The 13,188-nt window shown below is 43.4% G+C and overlaps 1 protein-coding gene across 1 annotated transcript in view; it reads right to left on the bottom strand.

Annotated features, from left to right (window-relative positions):
• The window catches only part of TGFBR2 (transforming growth factor beta receptor 2), an 89,594-nt gene that overhangs the window by 42,047 nt on the left and 34,359 nt on the right, over nt 1-13,188 (bottom strand). The window contains exons 2-3 of the mRNA XM_077865538.1: nt 11,676-11,844; nt 6,664-6,854 (exon numbers count right to left, since the gene is read on the bottom strand). Coding sequence (XP_077721664.1) covers nt 6,664-6,854; nt 11,676-11,844 — 360 coding nt within the window. The remainder of the gene's footprint in view (nt 1-6,663; nt 6,855-11,675; nt 11,845-13,188) is intronic.

Below are 13,188 nucleotides of genomic sequence, written 5' to 3'. Positions count from 1 at the left end.
AAATGAAAAGTTCAGATGAGCTTATTTCAAAGGAGTCACTTCAGTGTAAAAGATCATGACCCCGAAAGAGGCAGGAGATAACAAATGTCAGGAAGTGGAGAGAAGGAAACTTGTTTGCACTGTTGGTGGGAATGTACATTGGCACAGCCACTAAACAATATGGTGGTTCCTCAAAAAATTAAAAGTAGAAATACCGTATGATCCAGCAATCCCATTTCAGATTAAATGACCAAAGGAAATGAAAACAGGATCTTAAATATATATCTGTACTCCCATATTCACTGCAGCATTACCTGCAATGGTCGAGAAACAGAAACAACCTAAGTGCCCATTATTTGGTGACTGGATAAAGATGTAGACTATATACACACACAAACACGATGGAGTAATATTCAGCCCTGGGAAGAAGGCAATTCACAACAACATGGATGGACCTCCAAGGGCATTAACTGAATAAAATAAGCTAGACAGAGAAAGATACTTACCGCATGGTATCACTTTTATGTGGACTCTTAAAAAAAAAAAAAGTCAAATTCATAGAAAGTAGAAAGCCTTCACAGGCTGGAGAGAAAGAGAAATAGAGGTTGATAAAAAAAAAAGTAGAGCCTTTCAGCTAGAAGGTGAATACGATCAGAAGATCTAATGTAAAACATGGTGAATATAGTTGGTAATGCTGTCTCGTATCATCGAAATTTGTTAAAAGAGTAGAATCTAATGTCTCAGACACAGGCATAAATATGTGAGGTGATGGCGGTTATTAACTGGATGAAAGGAATCCCTTCATAATTTCATAATCAATGTGTAAACATTTAACATCTTACAATTCTATTTGCCTATTATACATTAGTAGAGCTGGAAACAATGCTGAACATGTCAGACAAAAAGCACTAGGGGTGCCTTGGTGGCTCAGTTGGTTGAGCATGCAAATCTTGATTTCAGTTCAGGTCATATCTCAGGGTCACAGGATCAAGCCCTGTGTGGTGCTCCACACTAGGTGGGGAATCTGCTTGGGATTTTCTCTCTCTCTCTCTTCCTCTGCCCTTTACCCCCCTAAAATAAATAAGTGAATTTTCAAATATATATGTATCTCTAGGAAACAAGACAGCATACCTGAGAGTGGTTAGCACAGGTGACCATTCCAACCAAGCGCGGTGATCATTGCTGCTAATGTTCTAATTATTCTATGAATTTCCACAGCGTGGGTGCTAAACAAGGCATCAGCTTGCTAGCTCTTCAGTTAAGGAAGGGGCTGGGTCTCTGGCCTTGAAACTAGACTTTTTAAAATTCAGGACTTGAGTTTAATGCTAATTCCCTTTCTTGCAGAGCCATAGTGTCTCTCAATTTCCAGAATGAGAAGTTCACAAGTCAGAGGGAAAGGGATCCAGTCATCTGGGAGCTGGAAGCTCCTATAAGTCACCTTCTTGTTTTCCACATATCCAACTCTAGCAAATGATCGTAACAGACAATTGAGGAACAAACCGATTTAGGCGAATTCTTCTTAACGTTACTATATTACTTGGCCAGAGCTCCCCAGGGCTACCAAAATCCCCTCCTCAGTATACCCAATTCAGAACCACATCCGAAAAGTGTTCCCAAACATTTTGCTTTGAGATGTATCAGGGGACAATCCCCCAGACAGATGAACATAAACACTATCATGGAAACCAAAGAAATGTTACCTAAAAGGTGTTTGATACCTACATGCAGCTGTTAGCACCAACTTTGTGGAGTATTTATAAAAAAAAAAAAAAAAGACCTTTACTATCACTGTTGAAAGACACCCACAATTCACTGGGGAGTTCTGCTACATGATACATGAATGGACTGAATACAATGACTTTAGCTCATTCCCAAATGACCAGGTTTAAGGCCAAATGTATTTCTCTTGGGGTGATTAGCTCCGCAAGTTACCAAGCATGAACTTCACAAGGCCCAGCTCTGGTACATGTTCAGCTGGGTGAGTTCACACCACTGCTTTTCACTTCGGTGTGCAAATAAATCACCAAGGACATTGTTATAGAGCAGATGCTGGTGCAAGAGGTCCAGGAGGCTGTGTACATCTGACAAGCTCCCTGGTAAGGCTGCCCCTGCTGGTGCACTAAGACTTTGTGTATGAAAGGTTCTCACCATTTGGAAGAGTTGTTCTCCTTGGCACAGTGTTCCCCTTCCCCAGCAAGGAAAGAGTAATCCAGACTCTGTATTGGCTACTGTGCTGGGCTCTCCCAGCATCACCCACCTCCTTTGGCCACCACCCCCGCCCCAGCCATGCCAGGCCAGAGGTCCCACTCTCAGCACGAGGAGGTCAATGGTGGCACAGCCGCTCAATGAGAAGGCACATGGCCCAAAGCGAGCCTTCTGCTGAGAACAAGAATCGGGAGTGGAGTCCTTCAGCAAGGACAGTGTGACTGCCCTGGTCACTGATCTGAGAGGTACTTGTGACTTTTATTTAGCTGCCTCCTGCTGTGATTCTGAGTCAAAACAGGAACAAGGTGCCTAATTTGTAATATCATCTGGCCATGTCAGGGATGTGGTTTGCTTTGATTAGAAATCCTAGACTCAACATGTTCCCCTTGCCTCCATGAAGGCGTGTGGAGGATGAGACAAAACACGCCCTCTGTGTGATACCCGGAGGGGTCTGAACACTCTGCTGGCATGCCATGGTCAACCCACAACTCTACAACCTCAGTGCTGGTGCAGACCTAGGACCTAGACGCTACACGGTCCTACTCCTCATCTCAAGCAAAAGTCCCAAATCCTGTACAAAGCCCTAAATAATATTAGCAGCCAAGAGTGACTCCTCCCACCATACTGGGCACAGATGTAAATGCTCTGCGTGCACCCATCTATTCAACTCTGCCAATGCCACCACACCCCCACCCCGCCCTTTCATTCCCATCTCACACACAAGAGGACTGCAACATAGAGATATCAGGGAACTGGCCCAAGGTGGCAAAGCTAGCAAGCAGCGGAATAGGCCTTCAATGCCGGGAAACCCATCTCAGGCTCTCACTCTTGACCAATCACACTACACGGTTTCTCTCTTTCCTAAAACAGCAAAAATCACCCCCGTGCTCAGGGCCCTGCAAATTAAGGATCTTTGCTGCCCTGGGAAACTGTTTATGGAATGAATAAAACGGAGTGGTTGTGTTGGATTCTTAAAGGTTCAGTGGGAGCTGAATAACCGCACACCCACACTGTCTTTGCAAAGTGGGTATCTGCAAGTCAATAGAGCAGCTGCTTACTCCAGATTCCCCTCCTCCCACATTCTATGCTCAGTCTAGAAGCCTGACAGATCTCCTCTAACAGCTGTCACAAGCCCATCAATAAGGATTCTCACTGGAATTTGAGGTCTGGGTGAGTCCAAGGGGCATTCCCTGACTTCTCAGAATTCTACATAGCACCTTTTGGCCAAGGGTCTTTCAGAGAGAGACAGGATCCATTCTCTCGAATGTCAGCTATCATGAATAAGAGCACTGAAAATAAAGATTGCATTTAAAAAGAAAATCTTGTGGCTCATCTTTTTCCCTTAAGTTTTTTTTTTAAGATTATTTATTATTATAGAGAGAGATTGAGATTGTAGGAGGCAGGGGCAGAGGAGGAAGAAAGAGAGAGAGAGAATCTCAAGTAGACTCCCCACTTCTGAGCACAGAGCTCTATTCAGGGCTCGACCCCAGGACCCTGAGACCATGACCTGAGCTGAAATCAAGAGTCATGCTCAACGAACTGAGCCACCCAGGGGCCCCTTCCCTTGAATGTTTAAGAAAAATGGAAGATGTAAATAATTATTATTCACTGTGTTTGCAGATCAGAAATCTGGCAATGAGAATAGAGCACTATATAATAAAAATAGAGCATAAAACACTTTAGAGTGTTTGTGTTTAACATTTTATTTGACTTGGAGTGGAGAAATAAAGATTGCTTCAAGAGATTTCATTCCTCAGTGTAAGGGAGAGATGGTGGCAATAAGAGTGGAAGTGGGTCCTTAAATATTGCTAATTATGTGGTATTTTAGGTAGAGGAACTATCCCACTGCAGAAATGGGAAATGTCTAAAAAGCAAGCATTCCTTGGAGCATTTTAGGAGACTCTGAAGTCACCCAAGCAACCAAGTCATCAGCTCTGCTGGATTTCCTGAGCTGTACAAGGAGAAATGCCTTTATGCTGATTATCTCGCATCATAAGGAAAGAAATAGTCTGATAATGAGGAAGAGGGAAAATATAGACATGGGCCCGTGATTATCACCTGAATTGAAATAAACTGAAAACTGAAGTCATGAATATCTTAAGAGCTTATACTAATATCCTTACTAATATCTATTATCTCCAACTTGTAGGGCATTTATTAACTTTTGTCCCTTTTGGGCAAAATAAACTCTTACATTGTAGATAACCCAGTACACAAAAGGACAGAAAGGTTTTATGAATGGTAATAAACTGTTTGGATATTCTGCTATTAGAGATTAATTCCTTTGGCTTAAGCTGGGAGTTCTTTGAAAAGGTGAACTACTTGGGGAAAGAGGATGCTATGCCAGGATATCCAGTGTTACCATGTTTTAGTGTGATTTAATACAGTTACATCTTCCCTCCTAACTCAAATACATAAGAGAAATGAAAGAAAAGGAGTATTTACAGGATGACAAGATAGGAGGGAGAAGTGATTTTAGAAAGTGTGGTGCCGACAAGATGACTATGTCTTACTTTGTACACTGAATAGTTGGCATCGGTAAGGGGTTGGACAAAAAAGCAGGGAAATGGCAATAGGTGAAGGACACAGAGAGAGAAAAAGGTGGGTGAGCAGTGCTATCGAGTACCACACACAAAGCATGAGACATCGTTTTCATAGTTGGGATATACATAGTAGCAGGGATAGTGTGTAAACCTAGAACTTGTGTTCTAATACTTTAGAACTTTTTTATTGAATACTTTTTTTATTGAATCAGACCTATTTGGGGCTAAAATAATCTTTCCCCACTCTGAATTTACATTCCTAAAACCGAGAATATTATTTTCATTATCAGACTGGCAAAATTAAAAGGCTTATATCTCCAGTGATAAAGAGACATGGATATCCACATACCTAGATATCTTTGTGGGGAGAACAATTTAATAGTGGTTATCCAGATTTAAAACGTGTTTAACTTTTTTTTTTTAATTTTTATTTATTTATGATAGGCACACAGTGAGAGAGAGAGGCCGAGACACAGGCAGAGGGAGAAGCAGGCTCCATGCACCAGGAGCCCGACGTGGGATTCGATCCCGGGTCTCCAGGATCATGCCCTGGGCCAAAGGCAGGCGCTAAACCGCTGCGCCACCCAGGGATCCCAAAATGTGTTTAACTTCTGACCCAAAATTTCATTTCTAGAAATCTATCTTACAGAAATATTAGCACAAATGTACAAGACATTTTTACAAAGATATTCAATGTAGCGTGAAGTGGAAAAGCAGAGACACCTAAATAATCTACCAACAGGGGAATAGCTGAATCAATCAGAGAAGATAATCCATATTATGGAATTTCTAGAAAATAGTTAAAAGGCATATAGTATATCCATATATATTGTTTTGTTTAAAAGGAGAAGCAAAAGTGGTTGGGTGAAAAAATATTGTCAAATAATATTTATTGTATGCTCAACTATTTGCATTGAAAAGTGGATGAATGTATGAGATGGATGGATGGAGGGAAAAATGGATGGATGGATAGATGAGTGGATGGACAGATACGTGGATTGAGGAAGAGTCAGAAGGAAGAGGAGAGGGAAGAAATAGGGAAAGAGAGGAGGTGAGGAAGGATAATATAAATGAATGATAGAGGCAAGTATGCATCCAACAGACTATCCATGCTAATTATCTGTCAGGTCAGGAGATGGGATGAGGTTCATGTACCTCCATTTAAAAATTCTTATATACTGTTGGACTGTTTCAATTTTGGACAAGGAGCATACGCTATTTTGTAGCTAAAATCACTGAATAGTGTCTTAAATCGAAGGAGCTGTGTGTGCTCTCCTTTTAAGCTGAGCGAATCCTGAACTTCAAAGATGGAGGATCGAATCTAACCTTGCCTTTCCCTGCCTCCCTGGGTAAACCCTGCCTCCCTGGGTATCCCCTACATGCCCTCTGCATTTCAGTTCTTCTCTCAGAAAGTATCCTTCAGCCAAATCCTAAGAACATGTACACAACACCACTTGAGTTAATTCAAGGTAAGTCTCCCCCCAGTATCCAACAGCTTCCCCCCCAATCTCCAGACAAGTAGTTTTCACATTTGAGCAGCATCAGAATCACCTGGAGGGCTTGCTCAAACACAGACTGTGGCACTCACACCCAGAGTTTCTGCTTCCATAGTCTGGTGTGGGGCCCCCAGATTCTACGTTGCTGGCAATTTCTCAGGTGATTCTGCTACTACTGCTCCAGGGGTGAAGAACCACTGCTGTAGGTTGAAGGTGAGCAATAATGTGGGCTCTATAAGGAAGAGGGGCTATGGGCCAGGACCAACCCCACACTCCTTAAGCATCTTGTCCTGCCCGGTGACTAGGTTCCTAAACCACAGAGTATAAGCTCCGTCTCCGAGCCCAGAAGATGGAGTTGAAGACCAGAGACCATGGACGAGGGACACAAAACATGAACACAGAGAAGCTGGGCTCCAGACTCTCAAAGGAAGAAAACTCACCTTCGGAGAAGATGATGTAGTCGTTGCACTCGTCGGAGCTACAGGAACACATAAAGAAAGTCTCCCCCAGCACCTTCTTTTCCTTCATAATGCACTTCGAAGAGGCAGCATCTTCGAGAACAATTCCATGGTAGGTATCCTTGGGGTCATGGCAGAGAGTCTCTAGTGTTATGTTCTCATCATTCTTTCTCCTAGGGTGCAGAGGTTCATGGCAGGGGGAGAAAAGAGATAGAATGAATGAATAAAGCCTGGACAGAAGACCAATCTGGACTGTACTTCCTGCACAAAGTCGTTCAAACAGTGGCAGCTGATTCCTGTTCTCCAACGGTAACACGCTGGCCTCCAGCCTCCAGCCTCCTGTGCTTTTCTACTCATTTCAGTTTTTCTATTGCGTATTCTCAAAACCCATCTAGGATCGGAAACATGAAGACCTTTCTTGGGGGCTGTCTGACTAGAGCACTTTACTGCATGTTAAGTCCTAAGGAAATCAGTAGAAAGGAAAGCATGGTCAACTGAAGACCGCAAGGTCCTCGGAGTTAAACCTTCTGTCCTGAAAGCACTGCCAGGCTCATGCTGCCTCCCCAGTTTATCTGACAAAATGGGGGTCACATCTAGCTGAATTGTTCTCAAGGAGCGTTCCGGGAAAGTAGCTGCAGTTCCCCGGGTCTGTTTGCTGGGCCCCAGCATGCTCTGTGTGAGGGCGTATTCCGTATCAGCAGCTGGCTGTGTGGACAGAACAGAACACACTTCCTCGATGAAGCACTGGAAGTTTCTTTGACTCACAGAAAGGAACGGAAGAGGGAAAAAATGAAAACACATGGGAAAGAACTGCAAGGTGTTCTTCACTTGCAGTTCAGTAAAATATTTTATGCCGTCATGAACGAACTGCTTCTACGTTTACTAGCCCTTCACATCACGTAGCTGAAGCCTAACTCAGCTAAGGGCTCAGAGAATCTCTCATGTGGCATTTTGCTGAGGCCCTAGAGAGTGCTCAGTTGGCTCTCTGAGTACATTACATTTAAAAACGACATGACTAATGCCCACTAGTATAATTGCAAAACCAAAATAAAACTCCAGTATCCTTGGAAAAGTACATTATTCTCTGCCTCCTCCAATCTGCTTCTCTCATTAACTTGCCATCTTGGATGACTCCATCCAACGCATCCAACACAGAGGTTGGTCTGACCTCTTTCCTCCAATCCCTGACCTTTTCAGATGCAATGTACCTGTTGTCTTGAATGGTAGTGTCTATATCTAGAGGGGGAGTCTAGGGGAGGGCACCAATCAGGCCCAAATGACTGTCAGTTTTGCAGATATAATCTTCCCTGGAAAGGACTGTGAGTGTGTGCAGGTGAGTGCCTATACATGCCCACATGCCTGCTCACACACACCAGCCTCCCCTCTACAAGCTCACTGCTCACAGCAAGGACAATAGAAGCCAGGCCGAGGCAAGAAGCAGCTGAAGTACAGCCTTTTCCTGAAGAACAGGTGGGGCCATCTCCACAGGGAAAGAGGAACTGGACGGTACCACCTCTGAGAGTGCAACACAATATGTGAACAAGGGGATAAGATGCAGCTGGAAGAGTCTAACTAGGAATGGGAGCCAACGTGTCTGACATCCATGCAACCCAGAGGTGGCTCCTGCAGAGGCATACGTGGCCTTGGTGAAGGAGCTCAAGGGTTCTGGTTCTGGAACTAACACTCCAGCAGGCACAAAAGGAGCAAGCCCTTGCTAAGTAGGTCCCTACTGGTAAAGGAAGGGCCATGATCGGATTCCTTTTTCTAGGGTAGCTAGCAGGGAACTATGTGAAACTTAACTTGGCATGATCACACAGCGAACTGTGTACATTTAAAAATCCTCTTATCCTGGGGCACCCAGGTGGCTCAGTGGATGAGCATCTGCCTTTGGCTCAGGTCATGATCCCAGGGTCCTAGGATCCCTCTGCCTATGTCTCTGCCTCTCTCTCTGTCTCTCACGAATAAATAAATAAAATCTTTTTTAAAAATCCATTTATCCTTCACCCCAAAGCTACTGGGAAGTCTTGGCAAAAATGACAGCCATGAAACTATAGTACCTTCCTTCCTGTCCCCCCCGTGGAGTAGATGTATGTGTATGTGCGCATGTGCATGCCCAGTGAGGGTTGTTTCCTGGTTTGGGTAACAAAATGAAGGCATGCTCAGTCTTCCATACCCCCACGTAAAAGAATAGTGTTTCTTCCTTAGGAAGCGTCTAGAGCCAAGGAATGGAATGAGGAAGGTACTGGGAGTCCTGAAGGAAAGTTGCTCTATAACCACTGGGCAGTTCTTCAAGAGAATCTTGCCTTCCACTCCCTTGCTGCTTAGAGAATTAAAATCACAGAGAGGAAATTCAATTAGACTACTTGAGCCTGGGGAAAGTCCTTAACTGCTTTCTCCACTCATTCCTCTAACAGTGCTCCTGGGCACGCAAAGTCAACTTTGCAAAATATCTTTGGATACAGCTGAGCATAGGAAGGGAAAATACAATGAAATAAATACAGACTTCCTTGTCCTGAAACATTAGCTCTGAGCCACTGAAGAGGTTTTTCATGATCCACTCACAAAAGAACCACGAAAATAAAACCAATTTCAGTTCCAGGGGATTTTTATCTTGGAAAGAACTTACACATTTGACATGGTATATGGGTGCACAACTGACTTCAGTTAAATGAACAAGCGAATCCATGAATGAATGAAAGAAACACCAAGATGAATCGAGGCACTGCAACATACTACCAGGATAGAGCCTTTCAGTTTCCACATCTGGCTGTTAGTTTGGGTTCCCTAGAAACAGACCTTAAGGCTGTGAGATTTTTGTGCAGAGAGTTTTTGGAGAGGAACCTGTAAGGGAAGCAGCACTGCACACAGTGGGGATTGAACCACAACGCAGATCTTAGCAACTGACTCTGATCCCTTGGAAGCTGTGAAGCTCGGATGGTGGGTCAGAGCTGTCCTGAAGGACAGCTCCACTCCCCAAGGAGTATTTGTCTTTGCTTAGACAGGTAAAAACAATATTCACTGTATTAACTCTTGATGGCGGGAACAGTGAGGAGACAGGAAGGTTTCCTCTCCTCTACATGGTCGTATTTTCTGAGACAGCAAGAAGTAATGCCTCAATTCTAGTTGTTGGAATCCCAGAGAGACTTGATTCCCCTTCAGTCACTGGGTCTTGTACCATGGGTCAATAAAAAAATGTCTTTATTAGATGAGCCTGTCTGGAGTAGTAGAAGTAAGCTGTCTTGCCACAGTGCATATGTAAGTAAGGATGATCAGCAGAGAACAGAAGCAAAGAAGGAACCACTGAAGCCACCCAATCTGGTATCTCAATCTTTCCTGCACTAGACTTGATGGGTGGTCCCTCAGCCTCTCCTGAACTTTGACTCCTCAGAGGAGGAAGCCTGTTTTGCTGTTAAGAAACCACGATTGTGAAAATGTTTAAACTTATACTGAAGCCTGCCCTCTTATAAATTTTATGGATCCTCTTTTTGCCCTTCAGAATTACCCAGAACAAGTTTATTATATTTTCTACTTGAGAACCCACCCAGCACATCTCTCAACAGAATTCATGTCTTCTCTCTACTGGACTTGCTGTGTCTGATTTCATCAGGCATTCCTCACGTGGCAAACTTCCTAAGCCTGCAGTCATGCTGGCCCCTTTGTGTCTCAACATGATCTTTGTCAAAATCCTTTTTGCAAAAGCATTGTTCAAAACCGGACCTGAATGAAGTTGGCAGGTACAGCAAGCTGTCACGACAGCTCTTTGCTCTTAACATTCCTTTAGTTCTTAAGAAACTAGTTCATCCTCAGCATGTACAGAAATTTGCAAGCTGTTCAGATCTACCATCAAGGCTAACTGTATGTGGTCAGAAGACTTGTTCCCCAAACGAGGGGGTGGGAAGATATTTGGGTTTATATCCTCATTTATCAACTGGCAGGGAGATGCCTAGGTTACTTAAGAAAAACTTGGCTAATAAATTAAAAACATCAGGATAAGTCTGAAAATGTTTTATTTCTTTTTCTTTTTTAAAAAATATTTTATTTATTTGTTCATTAGAGACAAGAGAAAGAGGCAGAAATATAGGTAGAAGGAGAAGCAGGCTTCCCTTGGGGATCCGGATGTGGGACTCGATCCCAGGACCCTGGGATCACATCCTGAGCTGAAGGCAGACACTCAACCACTGAGTCACCCAGGTGCCCTGCAAATGTTATATTTCACTAATGAATTTTTACCTTTTTATAAAATGAGGGCTCTTTTAATCTCTATTCTCCTTTTATCTCTTGCTCATACTCCCAATCCATAACTATGAAGGAATCAAAGGATTTGTGAGAATTGTGTATGTGTGTGTATGTGTGTATTAAGATGGGGGGAATGAAAGAGGAGGGGGGGAGAGAGACCAACTATGGCGGAAATGTGATCTAAGAGAAATGCACAGTGCCGATCCAAGAGGCAGATGTAGTATGTAGCCCGTGGTGCTGTGAGTGACATGGCCAGGGTTTCTGACTAAAGAATGAGTTGTTTTTCTGGTGCTCCAAAAAGCTTCCCTTTTTTTTTTTGATAAAGCCTTTCCTCTTCCAATAGCCCTCCTTTCATCATCTCTCCTTCCACAGAACAAGACTGAAATGGCCTCAGAAGAACAAAGCTCCTGGTGTCACTCTGGGGTACCAAGGGGGTGACAATTAAAATGACGAGTGGCAAATGTCTCTCCTTCATACAAGGAAGGGGCCCTGGATTTTATTGTAAATATTAAAGGTCATCTTATATACTGTCACAGGCATATATATATACACACACACACACATACACACACACACACACAGATGTGTACGTATCTGAGAATGTACAGAATATCTCTGGAAATTCCATTTAATATTTGAAAGACAAATGGCCTGAAGGAAAGGCACATGTGAGGCATGGAGACACCCTCAACTCTATGCACCACGGTGTGCATCACTCACAAAATGGGGGAAAGGAAGATTTTTAAAGGCCACCTTACCAGACAGCCAGACAGACTTCATGTGGCTTCTCACAGATGGATGTAATGCTGCAGTTGCTCATGCAGGATTTCTGGTTGTCACAGGTGGAAGATCTCACATCACAAAATTTACACAATTGTGGAAATTTGATGACACCATTGCTGTCAGTGACCATCATGTCATTATTAACTGGGGAGAGAAAAGAAAGACATGTTAAATGAGTATCTCACTGCTAGGCAGCCTGCCAATGAATTCCTGATGATGTTATGCAATTTCAAATGAACCAAAATAATGCCTTCACATCCAATTAGAATTTCCTTCACATACGCACTTTGTAATGAAAGTCATTGTAGGGTGCTGTGGCTGGGATAGAAGGGGAGGTTCGAGTAACTTCTTGCTTTTGTTAGTGATTACCATAAGGCACTCTAGCTCCAAACACAATCATTCAATCAAGAAACATAAATCTGATTGGTCCACTGCATAGTTATGGGTGCTAGGAGCACAGACAATACTACCTAAAGGAAATTATCATTTAGTTGAGTAGACAGACAAGGAAACAGATGAGGGTAGGGTAACCCAAACTAGAGAGAAGCATGGAGGATAAGGGATCCTGACATGCGTCACCATTCAGATGGGCAGAAACAGATCACAATGGACCAGAGCTGGTGCAAAGGGGTGTTGGCCTACTCAGAGGAGACAGTGGAGGTGAGGTAGGAGACTGCCCTCGTTCTCTTGACCTGCATAGGAAGAGCACTAAGGGCCTTCCTTGCAAGAGACTAGTTCTAATTTCTCCCCATCGCCTTGAGGGAAATCAGGTGATTAATCAACACTGTCTCTGAGACAGAATCCCAAACATTGGTGAGGCTCAAAGCACTGGAGTCCTGCAGGTGAGGACAAGCTGAGTTCCACCTCAAGAGTCTGTTTTATGTCCTGCACAACTACCTTACTTACTTACTTGTTTATCATCTATTCACTAAAATGTAAGCTCCACAAGCTTTTGTCTGCCTTGTTTACATACTGGGTCTCCAGTGTGAAGAGGAGGACCTGCTACATAGAAGATATCCAAAAGTATCTGTTGAATGAGTGACTGAATAGTGAATACACAAAGGGATGAATATAACAAGTTCACATTTGGCTCTTTAAACCAAGTAGAGGGATCCCTGGGTGGCTCAGCGGTTTAGTGCCTGCCTTTGACCCAGGGCGTGATCCTGGGGTCCCAGGATCGAGCCCCACATCGGGCTCCCTGCATGGAGCCTGCTTCTCCCTCTGCCTGTGTCTCTGCCTCTCTCTCTCAGTCTGTGTCTCTCATGAATGAATAAATAAAATCTTCACAAAAAAAATAAACCAAGTAGAAAAGGATACAGAAATTCTTCACTCAGATGGGGAGGGTTGCAATTATAAATGCGATATTCATTCATAGTCATCCATAACACGTTAAAGATAGACTGTTTTGAGAAAAACCCATGCTACATGTTGAAAGGCCATTAAAAAAGGTGTAACACTGCCACCCCCATCTTTTTCATCCAAGAGATC

Source organism: Canis aureus, chromosome 22 (genome assembly GCF_053574225.1).
Source record: "Canis aureus isolate CA01 chromosome 22, VMU_Caureus_v.1.0, whole genome shotgun sequence".
Taxonomy (NCBI): domain Eukaryota; kingdom Metazoa; phylum Chordata; class Mammalia; order Carnivora; family Canidae; genus Canis; species Canis aureus.
The sequence above is the reverse complement of the archived record's forward strand: the minus strand, read 5'-3'. Positions and strand labels throughout refer to the sequence as shown.